The following is an 18,790-nucleotide window of genomic DNA, read 5'->3' on the forward strand; positions in this document are numbered from 1 at the left end:
CTGACGAGCCAGTTATCTCAACAGTCTGAGACGGTTCACAAAGCCTTTACCATGTCACTCACAACCTAAACTAACAATTAACTCAAGACAAAATGAAATTCTCGAGACGCCATTATCAAAGAAGGCCTAGCCGTTCGTTTGAAGTGCAGCCAAGCGCGAGGACCGTAGTGTTCAGATGTTGGGAGATTATGTATTTAGTTAGTTAGATCGAAAACACTGGTTTAACTGCAGTGTTATGTAGATCGAGAAGTTTGCGGATATTTGTTTTATAATATTTTAGTACATAAAACTAAACACTAGGTACCCCGTGAGCGATACAGGGAAAGGGCTCGAAATGTCAGGGTGTATTTTAAAATTGCACGTGATATAAATCTGTTAAACTTGCTTGATATCATGAATCGTTATCGTGGTAACGAAAACAATATCATTTAAGATACATTGGCTGACAGTTCTGTACCCCTAGTGTAAATAAATTCGATTTCGAAACGTGACGTACGCGTTTGCGTTTAGTCTCATTTTGTATTGGATTTAGAAAGAGCGCGCCAAGCGGGACGTTTTGGAAACTCAAAATCCTATACAAAATGAGACTTAACGCAAACGCGTTCGTCACGTTATGATGTCGATCAAATTTATACTAGGGGTACTGATTCCGCAGAATATTATGGGTGATTGAAAATTATCAGTTACTAAAACATACCTACATATGTAATATGGTAGATTGTTAACCGAGGGGTGAAAGGTATCCATTCCTGTCGAGGTAGTTTCGATTTTCAATAGTCGGAGACTGAAATGGTGCCTTTCACTCGAATTAAACACTACGAATTAAACTCTACTTTTCATTTCGAGTACGAGGAAAGTAAAATTTATTTGCGTTTAAAAAACACAGCTGAGTATAAACTTTAGTAGTATTTCTTGAGATTACTTTCAATTAATAATATCGTAATTTATGGAATAGGGAGCAAATTATCATAATGGAAATTGTACAACAAATCCATTTAATACCAATTTTTTACTGTTTATAGTAAAAAGAGAAAAAAAACGTACTTAGAAAGTACAGTGCTCTAGAGCAGACACGTATCATTTTCTGCACACTGTTTGTTCCCGTATTAGTCTTAAAATTATGAGATAAATCCGTACTTAATTAATTTAGAAACTTCCGAAGAAATCTTTCACACTACTATTCTACTGCTAGGTAGAATATTGAATTTAAAATACGGTATTTAGGAAAAACATTTTTGGAGCACACAGGTGCACTCAAAACTAACAATAAACCTGTTGAAGCTATCATCGTCCATCTGCCTATATCCCCGTATCTCACAAACACTCGGTCATTATTACAGCTTAATGCCCAGCTTACCTCGCACGTGGCCACTTTCATAATAAATCCTGTCAAAAAAACTACAACAAAAACTAACCCATAAGAATATGAAGGTAAGGTTGAAAATAAAAGGGGTGTAGAAATATTATTGGAAGTGCGATTTATCGCGCTCGAGTTGCGCCGGCGCCGATCTCGCTGTTTTTTATTTGATTCTGTGAGAACGGGAATATGATGGACAGGGTTAGGTTAGTGTAGCGTGATTTTGAAGTTAGACAAGTGTTATACTATACGTATGAATGGAAAGGTTGGACTAAGAGGGAATGAAGCATGTGCGGGAGAATTTATTAACTGATATTTAAAAAAAACTACTATGGGGTCTATGGGTCAAAATGAGTATGGCTAACCAATTTAATGTTACGTTGTATGTAAATCAATCGAGCAATTGTGAAATAATAATAGAGCTCCAATAAATGGTATAAACTTATATTTACAGGAATATTAATATATGTATGTATAAAGGTTTTCACGATGAGGGCTTAACAATATAAAAAAATATTAGGTACTTCGTTACTAAAGAGAAATACTTATTCAAATGAAATTCGAAGAAACTCCAATATACCTACCATTATAAAATAATACTGTAAAAATATCGAATACCTATATTGTTTAATATTGTAAGAGCTAATAAAATTATAATCAAATCTTTACGTCAATTGACTAAATTCATTTTCAATAAAATATCAAAATAAATCAACAGTAATTGAAATCAAGCGAACGAATTCTAATTTTATAAACCATAGACAATCCAGACTTTATTAACAAACTGGCAGCTAATAAAACGTAAAGAGGTATTGTATCGTCCCACGTGAGGAGACAGGGGTGCGACGGCACAGGCGCGTTCAGAATGCTTCCCGAGGGCAGCCAAGATGGCGGACGTGATCCGGTGCGCGCTAACGAACTTCGCACTGTTGTTAAGAGAATCGAGGTCATACTAAGCTGGTCGATGTAAGTTTTTGTTGGAAATAGGAATACGCGACACAGTTTATTGGATCTAAACCTTGTAATTAACTCGTTGTGGATTATGAGAGGGTGAGATTACATGATCACATATTGGGGAAGCCGGGGAGACGGGGAAAAATGTTACGCTGATAAAATCGTTGATATGTTGCTCTGGATTTGTTGATACGATTGTTTGTGTTATAAAATTTGCATTTTGTTTGCAGCTATAGAACTGTGTCGATTTAAATTAATTGGCGACAATGCCGGTCTCGAAACGTCGTAGTTAATGTTAACGCTTAAGTATACGCAATTAGGTCCCGTTAAGGTAATTAATATTGTATTACAGTGACTTTTTCAATGATAATTTTTGCTACGGACACTTACTTACCTGTAATATAAATTAGTAACTACAGTTAGACCAAGATAAGTTAGCAGCGATTTTGATAGCCCAGACGGTGCAACGGTGCAAGTGTCAGTAAACGTCATAATTTTATAGAAGTTTGACGTTTAAATTAACCCGTGCACCGTCTCGGCTATCAAAATCACTGCCAACTTATCTTGGTCTGACTCTAATAGTCAAAGCGAGTCTTATAACTTCTTTGTTATTCAATTATAAGTAAACCTTTTTAATAAAAAATGTTACTAACAAAATATATGTATGTATGTACCTAATACTCATTAACTTGTCTTTAACACACAGTATGTGTGTTAAAGACAAGTTATATCTTTAACAATGTAAAGTTATAGGTACTAAACTCATAAAGCACTATTGTTTTGTATTAGATACAATACGCTATGGAATAAAAAACCCTTCGAATATCCTAAAGGCATTCTTGCTGGTGACGTCCGACATTTAAACCACATGACTGCAGAACTTGCCATTATGTATTTATTTGCTCTTCCGATTACACTCAACATCAATGTAAGCCTTAAATCCTTCAAATTGTGGTATTAATTTCCCTCCAACACTTCTTATTTTTAAATAACGTTTCAAACATGTATTACCGATCTAAAACTGACTTTATCTCAATAAGAAACAACGGTATTTCGCTTGTAAGTCAGGACACTTTATGAAACTGTGCGTTGCCAAACGAAATCAAACTCTGGGCAGTTGCATTACAGTTTATTTTGAAATGAGTGTGTTAAGAATAGGGTAGATGTGCCGATCACGAGCCACACTCTCGTCACGTGTCTGCCACGCGTCATCTCCGATAATCTTCTTTACCGGACTCCTTTGTTACAATTTGTTTCTCCCGATATAGTCCTAGCTACCCCTGCGAGATCTAAATCTCTGATATGAGCCGTAATGATATTTTAAATCAGTGTTGCAGGGTTATTGGCTAGGTTATTGCAATGTTGCTGTACGGCGCTAACTTTAAAGTAATCAGAGCTTCGAATTCTCTAACTAGGGGTCAATAAGTATCAAGTTAAACTATTATTGCGTTACAATTTATATCAAAACCAAAGGACTCTGTTGTATACCTATGTAAACTATGTATTAAGATTATGCAAGTGTTGCTGTAATAGACGTAAATTCTAATGACAATCCGACATAAATATTATAAGTTTTATATCAAATTCCTAAAGAATAATAAATAACAATAAAAAGTTAACCGATTACAAAAAAAGGAGGAAGTTCTCAAATTTATCGGAACCTTTTATTCTCAAACTTTTTAAGACGGTATTTTTTATGAATAAGTTAACAGTAAAAATAATTCATTACCGATACAGACGCTTCCAAAACTTTGTATCCATCAAACTCATAATACGCGATTTTATTTGTTTGTGATAAAATCAAAATTATTTATTAAATGTAGATATTAAAATATGGACACATGCATACCGAATAAATGCAAAATTGATATCAAAAAAAAAACAACAGCATCGTTGCTCGTTACCGACGTAAAAGTGACAAGAAAATATCGCGACACAATGAAATAAAGTTGTCATCCCCAGCCGAGGGTACGGCGTGCTAAATGCATTAATTTGGCCTGGATTTAGTGGCCCGGAAGTGATTTGCTACGGGAACGCATGTCACTATGCGATATGACCCTACTATTTCACTATTGACCCTCTTACCCTAAATTTCGCCGCCATTCAAAAATAAACTTTTTACTATTAGATTTACATTCAGTTTCGGCTGTCGAGTATGGTATTTAGAGTTATATTGTTTAAATGCTTAACAGGGTTGAATGTCGTTACTGCTTTTTAGTTAAGGGTCGTTACTGTTAAAAGCTTAACGATAGATTTGACGCTGTGTTATTAGGTCCAATAGAGTGTTTAGGAAAAATTACGAGTACTATCAAACGCTTGTCCAATTTTTAAAACATAATATTTTTTATTTAGTGTTGAATATACGTGTACAACGCAACAATTAGTTTGTTAATATACAGCTTTTCTTATTTTTTCTTTTCCACTAAGTGTCAAGTGCAATAAATAAATAAATAATAAAATAAAATATTAATAAGACATTATTACACTAATTGACTAAGCCCCACAGTAAGATCAAGAAGGCTTGTTTTGTGGGTACCCAACCAACGATATATACAAATACTTAAATACATAGAAAACACCCATGACTCGGGAACAAATATCCGTGCTTAGCACGCAAAAAAATGCAGGTCAAGCCGTTTCCGTCAGTAGAAAAAAGCGGCAAATTTAAAAAAAATTATGGCGCGTAGTGTTATCGTTCCATAGAAAATTTGAATTTCGCGCCTTTTTATACTAACAAAGTTGTTTGGCCAGCTATATCTTATCGAACGTAAATAATAAGTTACATTACATGCCTACTTGTTGATATGTTACTTACCTACTAATTACCATGCACCTCAAAATAGTGTAATTTTAACCCGTTAGTATTAAGCTTACAGGATGGTCGATCAATTATTACTTGTTCTGTATCATCAGTCAGGAGAAAATATTAGAAAAGTTTGTTAGAAGAACTGGTGTCCCGTGTTCTACTAACATGCTTAATAGATGGCCCATCATGGAAAGGGCTTAAAGGGCGGAATTGATAACTACCATAAAACCCGGATTTAAGAGTGACCCAGGAGAACGTAACAATGGCAACGACTGACAAGAGAAAGTTGATTCGCCCTCCAGCCTAATACCGGTCCTGAGTGTCCTGACTATTTTTCGCAAGTATCAAAATCAGGTACAAAAAGGTAATATGAAAACTAAATCTGCGTATGACCCACACATTACGTCATCTGCTGTACCTTCCAATGATCAGTCGTGTCTCGCAGCCGCACGCATACATTAACCTATAACAGAGCCTTACCTCACGTCGCCCTAACAAAATGAGACGGGTTAACCTTCCAATCGATATCTTGACGTTAATATATTCAGCCTTAAGCACCCTCTTATGGCGTACCTACGTAAACACAATATCAACCAGACCTCGATAAATACGAAGACATCAAACGCTCCTATACATACCTACAGGTATATAAGCATATCTCCCCCGCTGATAACTTAAAGACTTTATCCCCTGTACAGGAATTTTTACGGTAACAAAGGCCTTCATATTTTCTTTATTCATACCGTGTCAAAATCGCCCTGCTTCCCCCTTCGGCGACGAAAAAAGAGATAGCCTCCCAACTCTTTCGTTTTCATTAAAAAAGGTATATATCCGTCCTGTTCCGTCCCTCTGTTTCGGTTTTATGTTTTTCGCGATATTCGGAGTACCTACCTACTTAATGCGTTGGTTTTTTTCTTGGAGAAAACCGTCAGTCGGGGGGAGATGGCGCGGATTTCTTAATTAATTTATGTTAAGTATTTGCAAGGGAGATGTTTGTGAAAGGGCTGGCTTCGCCGAAATGACCGTGACGCTTCGTTAATGGTGCCGTGATGTATTTTTCTGCCGCGTTAAGTTTTAGGGTTTTTTAATTACAGAAGACAGCTCACGAAAATTACGATTTGATATTTGTAACTTCATAAAACAGATAGCGCGATTATGATAATTATTTTGAGCAGGTAAATAATTGTTAATCGCAGTAAAACACATATTTAGGGTACCGTACCTCAAAAGGAAAAAATTGAACCCTTGAAGGATCCGTCTGTACATCTGCCCTGCAAACCCTTTATCTCGGGAACGCGTGGAGGTATTGAGTTAAAATGAAATACCTATACTCAAGTCTACAGTCCCTAGAAGCTATGAAAAAATCAAACTTCTAATATATTGATTTAAACCAACACGATTTTCGTTCAGTTTTAAAACGAATACGGGACTTAATCGCGTAAACTTACGTTGCAAGCAAGCAAGCAAGATGTTGATACAATTCCTCGCCAGTCTGACTGTGACCACGAGCGTAACGTCACGTTCGAAACGTCAGGCCATATAATAAACGTAAGTTTACGCGATCAAGTCCCGTATTCGTTTTAAAACTATCAAACTTCTAAGTTAACGTAAAAAAAAGATGCGGCCGTTTATGCCGCAAAAAACGTATATTTCGACAATATACATCGTCTTACACTACAAGTACAGGGAAAACTCTCAAAACTATAACTTTGTAAAAATAAAAAATAAGTTAAATTTGTACTGAACACTCGGTGGGCAAGTCCGCCATCTCGCACTTGTCCGGTTTTTTTAGCTCTATTTTACTTGGAAAGAAATTTATAAACAATCATGCACATTTTTCGCATTGAATTATATGACGCTGCCTCCAAATCACAGAAATCCATCGTCATTATTATAAATGCATCATCCTCTACACTCGAAGACGATATGTCTAAAGTATGTCCCAGAAGGGAGCGACCCCGTATTCAAAAAAGGGAAAAAATGAAGAAAAAGTTATAACGTCATATTGTTTTGCCACAGTGGTGGGGAGAGGGGGACAAAGGGGGACTGTATAGTGCCAGGGAAAGATAAGGCGTTATAGCCCCGATGTAATAGTATAGGTAGGTATGCTCTTGTGCGCGTCTCGCCCTTTAGTATTTTCATACTTTTCAAAGGCGCCCCGTAGAAGCGCTATTTTGCGATTTAGACACAGGGGCGAGCTAAAGATGATTTCGCGAAAATATTTTTGCTGGGAAATGTGTTTTCGGTTATAACGTTGATTTAAGTTGAGGATGAATTTTTTTTTTGCTTCCTGATACTGTGATTAGAAGATATTGATGGTTACTTAAGACTAGAAGTATGCATCGTTATCTCATAATATATTTAGCACTTATTAATATTTGTACGTCTGCTTATTCCGTGTTTAATGTCTGTTAAATAAAAAGTATAATAATATTTAATCAAGATATGCATGCAAGTTATTGCATGAACGATTTACCTAGTTAATTGTGACGATATCTGCTGTGGATTGAGCGTTTGTAACTGGCATATAAGTCTTTTTGAATTCGGCTGGTTAAATAGTATAAATAAATAAATATTGTAGGACATTATTACACAAATTGACTAAGTCCCACGATAAGCTCAATAAGGCTTGTGTTGTGGGTACTTAGACAACGATATATATAATATTTATAAACACTTAAATACATAGAAAACATCCATGACTCAGGAACAAATATCCATGCTCATCACACGAATAAATGCCCTTACCAGGATTTGAACCCGGGACCATCGGCTTCATAGGCAGGGTCACTGCCCACTAGGCCAGACAGGTCGTCTAAAGTATAAAAGATACAATAGATATTAAAGTTAAAATAAAAAGTCTATAATTAGATTAAATGTCAAATAAAAACAGTAAATGTTGACACAGTATTCAGTTACAATATTTTTTTCCTCCAGGTATGGTGACATTTTTGATTTTGTTTTGTTCTTGATTTGAAATATCTATAAATAATTTTTCCCGACCAGTTGTAGAAAACTACTTAATATTTCGAGCTCAATTATGCTTAACAAAAGTCTCGGCTAAAGCTCGCAATACTTAGCGAAGTTTTAAACTTTCACATAAAGGAAACATCTGGTGCCTTAATAGCTTTTCGGCCTGATTTTTTTCCTGATGATATGCCACATCATCAACAAGTACTATACTAAATTTCAGCATTCGCCTATTTTTATGTTTGAAAAAAAAAAAAAAAATTGTCTTTAATATTACCGTTTCAATTAAACGAATTCTTTTTTGTTATTACACGTGTGAAATTTGACAGTTATGAACAGGTTAATACTCCGTATAAAAAAAACACATGCGAAAATATTTGAAAAAATATAACACCTAAAACAGAGACACCTCCAGTTTATTGACTAATAATCATCATTCGCTTGCCCTTATCCCATTCATTTGGGGTCGGCGCAGCATGTCTTTTTCTTCCATATCTTTCTGTCACCCGTCATCTCAACATTCACTCGCGTTCGTTTCATGTCATCTCTCACACAATCCATCCACCTTTTTCTAGGTTTTCCTCTCCCGTTCCATCCCTCCACATTCATTCGTAATACCTTTCTCGTCACATGACTTTCATCCCTCGGCATCACATGCCCATACCACGCTAGGCGATTCGCTCTTACTTTATCTATTATGGGTGCAACTTTCAGGCTTCCTCTTATATACTCATTCCTTATCCTATCCATTCTTGTCACACCACACATCCATCTTAACATTCTCATTTCCGCTATGTGCAATCTCTTTTCATCCGTCACTTTTAGGGCCCAACACTCTGATCCATACATGACGACAGGTCTTATGATGGCTTTATAAATTTTACCCTTCAGTCGGAGGGGCATCCGGGCGTCACAAATTGTTCCCGTGACCTGTCGCCATTTCATCCAACCTGTGCTAATCCGGTTTTTCACGTCACGGTCAATATCGCCATCGCACTGCACGAGCGAACCGAGGTACTTGAAGTCTGAGCAGACCGGCAATGTAACGCCATCGAGTTCTATGGCAGCGAAACCGGAGAGACCGCCGAAATCGCAGAACATATGTTCAGTTTTAGATCTGCTGATCTTCAGGCCAACATTTTCCAGTTTCCGCCGCCATTCCTCAAGTCTGCTCTGTACCTCGAGTCCGTCTTCACCCACAAGCACAATGTCATCAGCGAAAAGCATACACCAGGGTGCCTCCTCCTGTATATCCGACGACAGAGCATCCATAATAAGCAGAAAGAGGTAGGGACTCAGAGCCGATCCCTGGTGCAAGCCTACCGTGACACTGAATCTGTCGGTGGTGCCGGCAGTTGACCGGACGCGTGTACAACAACGGTTGTACATCGACCGAATTAGCTCCACATACTTCCCAGGCACGCATTTCTCTTTCAGAGCCCACCACAAAACCTCTCTGGGTACTCTATCGTATGCCTTTTCGAGGTCCACAAACACCATATGCAGGTTCCTTTTTGCACGTCTATATCTTTCGCACAGTTGGCGAAGTGCAAAAATGGCGTCTGTTGTACCTCTTCCTGGCATAAAGCCGAATTGGTTTTGTGTTATATCACTCTCGTCTCTCAGGCGTCTCTCTATCACTTTTTCCCATATTTTCATGCTATGTGACATGAGCTTTATTCCTCTATAGTTGTTGCATTCCTGTACATCCCCTTTGTTTTTAAATATGGGCACCAGCATGCTGTCGCACCATTCGTCGGGAATGGTTTCTTCGTGCAACAACTTATTGAAGAACAAAGTCAGCCACTTACATCCATCCTCACGCAATAACTTCCATACTTCTCCTGGTAGCGCGTTGCCGACCCTAACAACCCTCCTTCCCCTCGTTGAGCTCTGGCAACCTTACTCACCGGCAGGAACACAACACTATGAGTAGGGTCGTGTTATTTGTCTACGGTTTTCTGTAAGGTGCATCATGATTAAATTATTTAAAAAAGTTTGTAATTCCCCTTGATGTAATTAAATCCATCACATTAAACCTTCTTGCATACGGCAGTGTCAGCAGGATGTCAGTGTCAAAAATGACATTTCTTCAACTAAAAACGGCACTTTTCATTGTGTCCTTATTCTGCCGTTCACTGTTATCCCGTAACTCTACCAGCGTGATCGCAATAAATACGAGTATATTCTTTGCATTAAACTTTTCAGTATAGGCCTACAATTAAAGTATAAAACAAGGTACTCAGTACTCACACTAGGAATATTGTCCGACGTGCAGACGCCCTCGCTCAGCAGACGGTCCCTGATCTCCCACGCGAAGATCGAGGGGCACTCACGTTTGTACTGCGCTATCTTGGACACCACCTCCGCTGTCGCCACGCGCGGCTTGGAGCCGCCGATGGCGCGCGGTCGGATGGAGCCCGTCTCGTAGTACCTGGGGTTTTAAGTTAATTAATATATGAGCTTTTATTGTGGATCTATTTGGGAGACTGTCTGTAAGACCATGTGATTCATTTTACTTTGTTTAAGTTGAGTTTGAGAATTACTGAGGGCGGTTTTGTTCGGGATCAAAAAAATAAATGTCTGAATACCTAAGCAATGTTTTATCTGTGTGATTGACCTACTTGTGTATGTATGTGTGTGATCTTTGTGATTGAATTTCTTGGCACACTCCGCACACTCTACCCTACAACCTTAATTGCTTTGGTCTTTAAGGTGCTTGGTTGTTAAGGTGAAAACTTACTTATATAAATTTGGACAACGTGGTTTTCAACGGCGTTTTTTACGCTTTTGATATCCATTGGATTTTGTTTGACATGATGCCAACGGCCACTTTCTATCACCGCACTGCTCGCCGGCAGGATGTTCATCCTCATACCCTAGAGCCTAAATGGTCGCGCACTGTGCGGTTTAAGAGGAATTTCCTCCCGCGGACGTTCCGGCTGTGGAATGAGCTCCCTGCCGAGGTTTTCCCGAGGGCATACAGTATAGGGTTCTTCAAGTGTACAGGTTTTTAAAGGATCTGCAACGCGCATGTAACACCTCTGGAGCTGCAAGCGTCCATAGGCTACGGTGACTGCTTACCATCAGGCGGGCCGTATGCTTGTTTGCCACCGACGTGGTATAAAAAAACTGGATTAAAAGTAGTTAGACCAACTATTTGACTGATTTTTGATAGATTTAAAAGTCTTAAATTAGAATTAGTTAGAGCAAATATTTGATTGATTTTGGATACTTATACCTCATGTGAATACAGTATTTATTAACGTAGTAACTGAATTTGCCAACATATTCCCATTTCCAAGTTGAAGTGAAGACTTAACAGTCAGGTATTCAATTACCCCTTCCTCGAATATTCGCATGCAGCATGGTGCGTGAGGGTGGGCCGTGTCCGGTTACCGCCACATCGGTGATACCGGCGTTTCGGTGTCAGCTGTCGACGGTTCGGTTTTTGTCGTCGAAGTAAAACGGTTAAAGAAGGTATATACATGTCTGCGTTGAAATGGGCTATTTGAGAGACAGGTAAACGTTTTCTCAAGAATATCAAGCTCTTTTATTAACTTCTAATTTCAGAAAAGTTATGTCATGTCCATCAAGGTAACAGACTGTGTACGAGAATATTTTGTAATATCACATGGATTGTGGGTGAACGTGTTTCTAATAAACCACCCAAAGGGCTGTTTTTGTTTATGTGATTTATTACGTCGGATGTTTGTTAACGAGTTCTCCAAAATAAATTCTAACTTTATTTCTGTGGAATGGATTTAAGTGTCTGAAAAGGGGTATGTTTTGTTCACGTTCACACACTGAGAAAAAAGAACATTTAAAACAATTGAAATTGCATTAACGTTAAATGCTTTAAACAGTTCCATATGAGCCTACCGAACGAGACAGTAAATTTTACTGTTCCGAAAAGACAGAAAATTTACTTTTTTGATTAGCTAAAATCGATCTATTCGTTTGTTTTTATCTTTTTTTCAATACTTAGAAATGTTCAAACAATTAAAGTTATTGTTTTGTATTTTACTGTTTTTCAAACATTTCTTTATATTCTATAAACCAGTTAATCATAATGAAAATCACGTTAATGTGTGCTGGATAGATTTTTTTTTTTTCAGTGCATATACTTAAACGTTTTTTTAGTTTTATTTATTAGACGTCATATATGAGGCTAGAAAAAAACAGAAACGGTAACCGCAACAAAATTAATCAACATCCAATCATTTCAAAAATAGAACCGTTTCAAGTTACTGTCACCCAAAACCAACCTTCAACGTCACCTTGACGTTGTCCGCTCCAACCCAGTCGAGACATATCAATATTAACTATCATAAACTCTTAATAAGCCTAATACTTCTACTTGTAATTTGGACTCTAGTTTAGTGAAACTAAGATTGAGTTTGCAGTGTAGGTACGTGTTAGATAAGATGTAGTTAGGCAGGGTTTTAGTAGTCAGGGGCTGTAAATGGCTCGTGTAATAGGTAAGCCTGCGGTTTCAGCGTGCGGCGTGCTATGAGTGCGGTCGCGACCGGTTAGACGGAGGTATTTGTTTCAACTGCATTTTTGGAATAGTTGGTGTTGTGTTGCTTATAGTTTGATCGGATAAATAGTTGCAGAAATAGAGGGTTTCTAAATAACTGCAGCTGCAATATTTAGTCAAATCTAACGATATTTCACATGTGACAATTCGTCATACTTAAGTGTGCCAAGTATATATGACAGTGTCTCTATACTCATAAATGCAACAGGTTGTTAAAATTTGATTAATATTTCGAGCATTTTTACTACAAGAACTTAAAGGCCGTTTTCGAAATGAAGCTTAGATATCTTCTTGCAAAAAGTAGGCAAATATCATGTTTCAAAATATTGCTTACGGTCTGTCTTGAAGTGGTCGATATAAATAGATGCTGATTTTGGATGTTGCATAGTAAGGTATTGCTTAATGTTGAATTGCTCTGATATTTTTTGTTTTTGTTTTACCATGTATCTCAAAGACCAATGCAGTTGTAAGTATTGTATGTATCGAGACATAAGGCCAGGACCATAATAATATTCTGCCTCGTGGAGTCCGGCTCCGGCAGCGGCTTGCCTTCTACAAACAACGGGTGATACTGACCTGCTGAGTATATCTTGGAGACGCAGCCATTGCAGATGTGCAGGATGCGGCAGACGTGGCAGGGCCGCGCGTCCGAGTGCGCCAGCTCCACGATCTTCTGCTTCGTGGAGTCCGGCAGCAATCTGCCTTCTACAAACACCGCGGGCAACTGACCTGCCGAGTATCTTGGACACGCAGCCGTTGGAGACCTGCAGGATGCGGCTGATGTCGCAGGGCCGCGCGCCCGAGTGCGCCAGCTCCACGATCTTCTGCCTCGTGGAGTCCGGCAGCGGCCTGCCTCCTACAAACACCCCGCCGAGCTGGTTAACACCGCTGTGACCTGCCGCACCATAAGCTTGCTTACTCCAATTAATCAGCTGTTCCAATTTTGCTTACACTAGAGGCAGGTGAGTTGCGATTAGGAACATTTGCTGTTCTAACCCAAAAATATATTGACATGCAGCAATATTGTCAAGATGTTTTGGCTTAGCACAGCTGTTTTATCAGAACCCCTACGAATCGTGCGCGAACTGAATTTTGTCTATGGTTGGAGAACTCGGAGCGTAACGTAGAGTCTCGGACCAAGTTAACTCTGCGCGGCATTTGCAATGACAAAGTATGATAGTGTCATTTTTTATGAAAAAAAAAAATTCAGTGAAGAAAAACATCGTGACGAAACCTGCATAAATTCAAAGGCGTATGTGAAGTCTCCAACCCACATTGGGCTAGCGTGGGTACTATAACCCAAGCCCTCTCGCGCACGAGAGACCTGTGGCCATCAGTGGGACGTATATAGACTAAAATTATTATATTTATTTTTAATGAAAATATGTCGTTTATAATGCTGCTCCCTTACTTTGTCCTGTTCAAGGCGGCGCAAAGTTACTTTAGACGGACTCTACAATTACGTTTTTCTACCTGGGAATTAAAACGTCGCAGTCATAAGGCACGTGTAGATGGTGCGAGAAGTCGCATGCGATTTTCCTTGCATTGCTGTATTTGTTCGATCGGTCGACTTACACAAGTAAGTCTAGTAGTGGTCAACTGGTCAATGTAATTAAATTCACTTGCGAGCCCTCGTATCGATATCGACATTTCGCGTATCTATCAAATATTTAATTAACGGGCAAACATTAATACACAGATTTCGATTCTAATTTGCATTTTCTGTTCCACAAGTTAAGAATATGGATGAAACAAATGTATTAAAAAGGGTCACTCACGTTTTTTAATAAAAAAAGTACTTGACATGTGTCAGCCAACGCGGTTGAAGCTTCTCTTTATTATTATGAATCAAAACATGTCGACAATAAAAGCTATTTTTGATTTTAAAACAACGTGAGTGACCCTTAATATTAAATTTATATTTAAAAGTCAGAACCGGTTTTGGACTATGTAATTAATAATATGAAATTAGGCTCCAGAGAACTCCTTTAGGAACAGAAGATACAACTTTTATTTTCTACGTGTATGGTTATGTTGCGTTAGCCGGGGTTGCGTATCATAGTTTTGCGACTTTTTGAATTTTGTGAGGAACTATAGCCTAATTACGATATAATCGACGGCCAATCATTATCCTTTTTATTTCATTTTGAAATAAGTGTGTAACGTGCGTTATCATATATAACTTTTGTAATTGACACTATCTATCTATATACCTATAATCAATCATAAATGAGTTGTGATATTGTGCCTATCACTTTTTTTAGTAGAATCGAAACGTAAAGGCCTAGGTATATATTTCATGTAAAGGCACTTATTCAATGTTTGTTATGTTTACCCTAGCTAACGCAATAAAGCTGAAATTTCGAACGACGAGGTCCGTCTGTATTGAAACTAACTTACTTGGATTGTTTTAGTCTTCTGACGGTCAGTTATTCATATTATTCACAATGCAATAAGCTTAAGCCAGGAATACATATTTTATTTTTCTCGGGGCAAGAGAAACCGTATGACCCTCCTACGTAAGTATTGTTAATTTTATTTATGCATTCGTTATATTTTTAGTATTATCATTTAGTTTTATATCTTTAAGTATCTCTGTTTATTTTCTAAGTGTTTCTATTGATCCAATAAGAATTGCTCTATTGACTTTTTACTACACTCCTTGTTCACTGAGCTGAACGAAACTCTGTACCACCATGGGATCATGTAAAATTGGCAAGCATTATTTCTTATATTTTGACCACAGAACCACCAGGCCAATCCTGTAGGATTCCAATTTGTTGACGGCCTAATTGCCGAATCACTTTCGCTAATCACAAATTTTTATTTTTGATTAGTGAAAGTGATTCCCCCGCTATGCTCGGAAGTTCAGCTTTAGATACAATTAAAACAATAATTTGCACAACGAAGCACGCAAAACTATCTGTCAACATGTTATTTTATACAAATGACCCTATAGTGTAATGGAACTGTATTATATAGTTATATACCTACAGACAAACAACGCGCAACTTAAAACGTTGATACCTGCCTTTGAAATTCTTGAAATATTGTAGATTTAGTATGTAAAGAATTCTTGACAAATTTTATCTTGAGATTTAAAGTATTTAATAGCGTGTCCCATATTTTTGCGAGCTTCCCGTGCAAGCTTTTTGCTAGGGATATAGATATACACACAGGTGTATCTAACACACAGATCTATCAGATCTATCTGGTAGATCTCACTTCCGATCAGATCTATCAATATATGGCAAAAATTAGGCACAGGGGGCATAACCAAGATGACAATCATTGATCAATGATTGATAGAAGTCGAAAAAAAAAAAATATCTAAAAGATAGTATGGAAATAGTCACGTGATTTTTTCTTTTTATTTGGCATTGTTATTATCTTACAAGTCAAGTCTGTGGGTTAGATATACTCAAAGTGCTTACAATGCCCTGCGCATCCAATACAATAATGCGTTTAGGATGCTGTTGACACTCCCGCTGTTCTGCAGCTCGTCGGCTTTGATGGCGTCTGGCGCAAGAAAACTGCCTCGCTGCTTGACAGGGTGGCTGTTTGACGGGAGTGGCAACAGCATTTTAAGCATGATAGCCAATAAGTTTAATTGTCCTCATATGTGCAAAATGAGCCAGAGGACCATATCACTTTTATTAATTTATTATTAGCGTTAGTAAACTAACATGTAGATTAAGTTCAAAACTAACAATATGTGGACCATTACGTTGTCTGTAATAAATAAATTGATTGATTGACTTGGCTAGGCCCCCAGATGTGCCTACGGTAGATATGTCCACAGACATATCCGGGCCTAATATCTGTCGGATACATCTGTACGTGTATCCTTAGCAATGATTGCAGGTCATAGTAGTATGGGATGGTAATCACCATTACCTTTACCTTTGTGCGCCAGGTCGTCCATGCGGTCCAGCACCCCGTCGGGCGGCCAGGGGCTGATCGGGGGGAGCTGCTGCGCTGGCAGCATCGTGTACACCCCGTATTCTTCTATGGTGCCGCCCTGGGTATATTACCACAGATTTGAATATGTAAGTAAAAGAGTATCCTACTAGTATTATAAATTAAATATATTAAAAAGGGTCACTCACGTTTTTCAAGTCGAAAATTGCTGGATATATTTCGCTCCATAACGATAATTTGAATCCATATCGACCAGTTGTCGACATAAACACCTTTTTAATATGTTTAATAAGTCTGAGTCTCACTGAAGTTTTTTTTTAATTAATATAATTGATTAACAAAGTTTTTATGTTACGATGTTTGTTCCTCCATAATACTAAAATGGCACAGATTCCCGGAATTCATCCCTTAACCTATACATGCACACTGTATGATTTAAATACGAGAAAATCATAATATGTTACCGACATTGTTTGAAGGAGAAAGTTAATAGGTACTTTTCATTTTAATTATTAACTAGTCTATTTTGTGCAGTTTATTATTTGATAAAAATCACTTTTTTTGACAAAATGGCGGAAGCTTTGGAAAAGCTGAAAATTGGTGTTAAATAGATTATGTGCCCTATGTAACGTCTGGATCTGATTTAGTGAAAATTGAAGTTTTTTTTTACAATTTTCCGATAATTAGTAAATAATCTAACTATGTAGGTAAATATGTAATTATTAAATACTAAACAACTCTAAGCCCTACTTGTTCTGTTCCTAACAGGGGGTATTCTTGCAAATGAACTAATTATTAGAGCTCATAATACATGTATTATTTTGATATACATAAAGGATGCCGAAAACACTGAATCTTTCGGAAAATGCAGCCTCGGTAAGATGGATGGGAAATCAAAAGTTACGCTTTGTTGGTAAATAAAAAATTATAACGGGTCACTTACGTAATTTAAGTCAAGTTGATATAAACACAGGCTACACTGGCTACAGATGTTCATCCAGTTGACGATGCTTGATAACGGATCGAATCAGGTTGAGAAATAATCGTCTTAAATCGCGTGAGTGACCCGTTAACGAGAATTTATTTCAATTTTTTTTTATAGCTACCACTAAGAAATTTTTTCATGTTTTTGTTGAGGTAATTTTTTTAAGAAAACATACATAAAACAACCTACTACGTAGTCCCAAATTGTCAAACTTCTTTGTCATATACCCATATGTTAACCTAAGTTTTTGTATAAATAATCAAATAATAATAAATAAATATTGGACATTCTTACACAAATTGACTAAGCCCCACAGTAAGTTAAAGAAGGCTTGTGTTGTGGTTACTCAGGCAACGATATATATCATATTTATATAAATACTTATATACATAGAAAATAATCATGACTAAGGAACGAATAAATGCCCTTACCGGGTTTCAAACCCAGGACCATCGGATTCATAGACAGAGTCATTACCCACTAGGCCAGACCGGTCGTCGATATATAAGAACCAAATAAACTATATTCCTATACATTATGTGTAGGTACATAGTATAAAAATGGTGAATAAAACATAATTGTTTTAAATTTATTAAAATTAAAATAGACATAGCGAATTGTTTTAAGACCATTTGTTGTTAAAGTCGATTATATTTAAGCATGATACAGGAGATTAGTTTTAGTATTAGTTTAGCTCAACGAGGGGGGGGCGGGTTTAGGGTCGGCAACGTGCATGTAACTCCTCTGGAGTTGCAGGCGTACATAGGCTACGGAGACTGCTTACCATAAGGCGGGCCGTATGCTTGTTTGCCACCGACGTAGTATAAAAAAAAATTAGTTCTCAGAATAGAACTCAATTAGTTATGGCAAGGAACCAAAGTGCATGAATCTAATTTGAATTGGGGCATGACATTTAAAAAAAATACTACGGTCATATATAATCTGCTAAAAAAATATGCTAAGTATATGCCATATACGCAGCCCTTCGCTCTAGAAAGTTTTGTCTTTCCTGGTGGATTTCATTATCAGGTTTTAGTATTGGTTCCGATTTATATGAGATAAATGATGGACAATAGCTAACAGCTTCCTGTGCAGATAAGTAATGATTAAATTTTATCATGGTGAATAGAAAATGAGCACTTCTGTACGCGGATATTAAAAGTTTAATCAGAAAATTTGGCTTTACTTTATTAGACCTTAGCTTTGCGTTTTCCCACAGGGGGCATTATATTTCACGCTATACACTACAGATTTTAT

The 18,790-nt window shown here is 37.5% G+C and overlaps 1 protein-coding gene across 4 annotated transcripts in view; it reads right to left on the minus strand.

The window, feature by feature from the left end:
• Nucleotides 1-18,790, minus strand: part of LOC133525081 (paired box protein Pax-6-like) — a 73,424-nt gene that overhangs the window by 46,637 nt on the left and 7,997 nt on the right. For 2 of the 4 annotated variants that reach the window (XM_061861315.1, XM_061861314.1), the window contains exons 2-4: nucleotides 16,525-16,648; nucleotides 13,357-13,522; nucleotides 10,341-10,521 (exon numbers count right to left, since the gene is read on the minus strand). In XM_061861315.1, coding sequence (XP_061717299.1) covers nucleotides 10,341-10,521; nucleotides 13,357-13,522; nucleotides 16,525-16,615 — 438 coding nt within the window. In that variant the 5' untranslated portion in view covers nucleotides 16,616-16,648. The remainder of the gene's footprint in view (nucleotides 1-10,340; nucleotides 10,522-13,356; nucleotides 13,523-16,524; nucleotides 16,649-18,790) is intronic. The other 2 variants (XM_061861317.1, XM_061861316.1) reach the window with 2 other exon arrangements.

Source organism: Cydia pomonella, chromosome 14 (genome assembly GCF_033807575.1).
Source record: "Cydia pomonella isolate Wapato2018A chromosome 14, ilCydPomo1, whole genome shotgun sequence".
In the NCBI taxonomy this organism is placed as follows: Eukaryota; Metazoa; Arthropoda; class Insecta; order Lepidoptera; family Tortricidae; genus Cydia; species Cydia pomonella.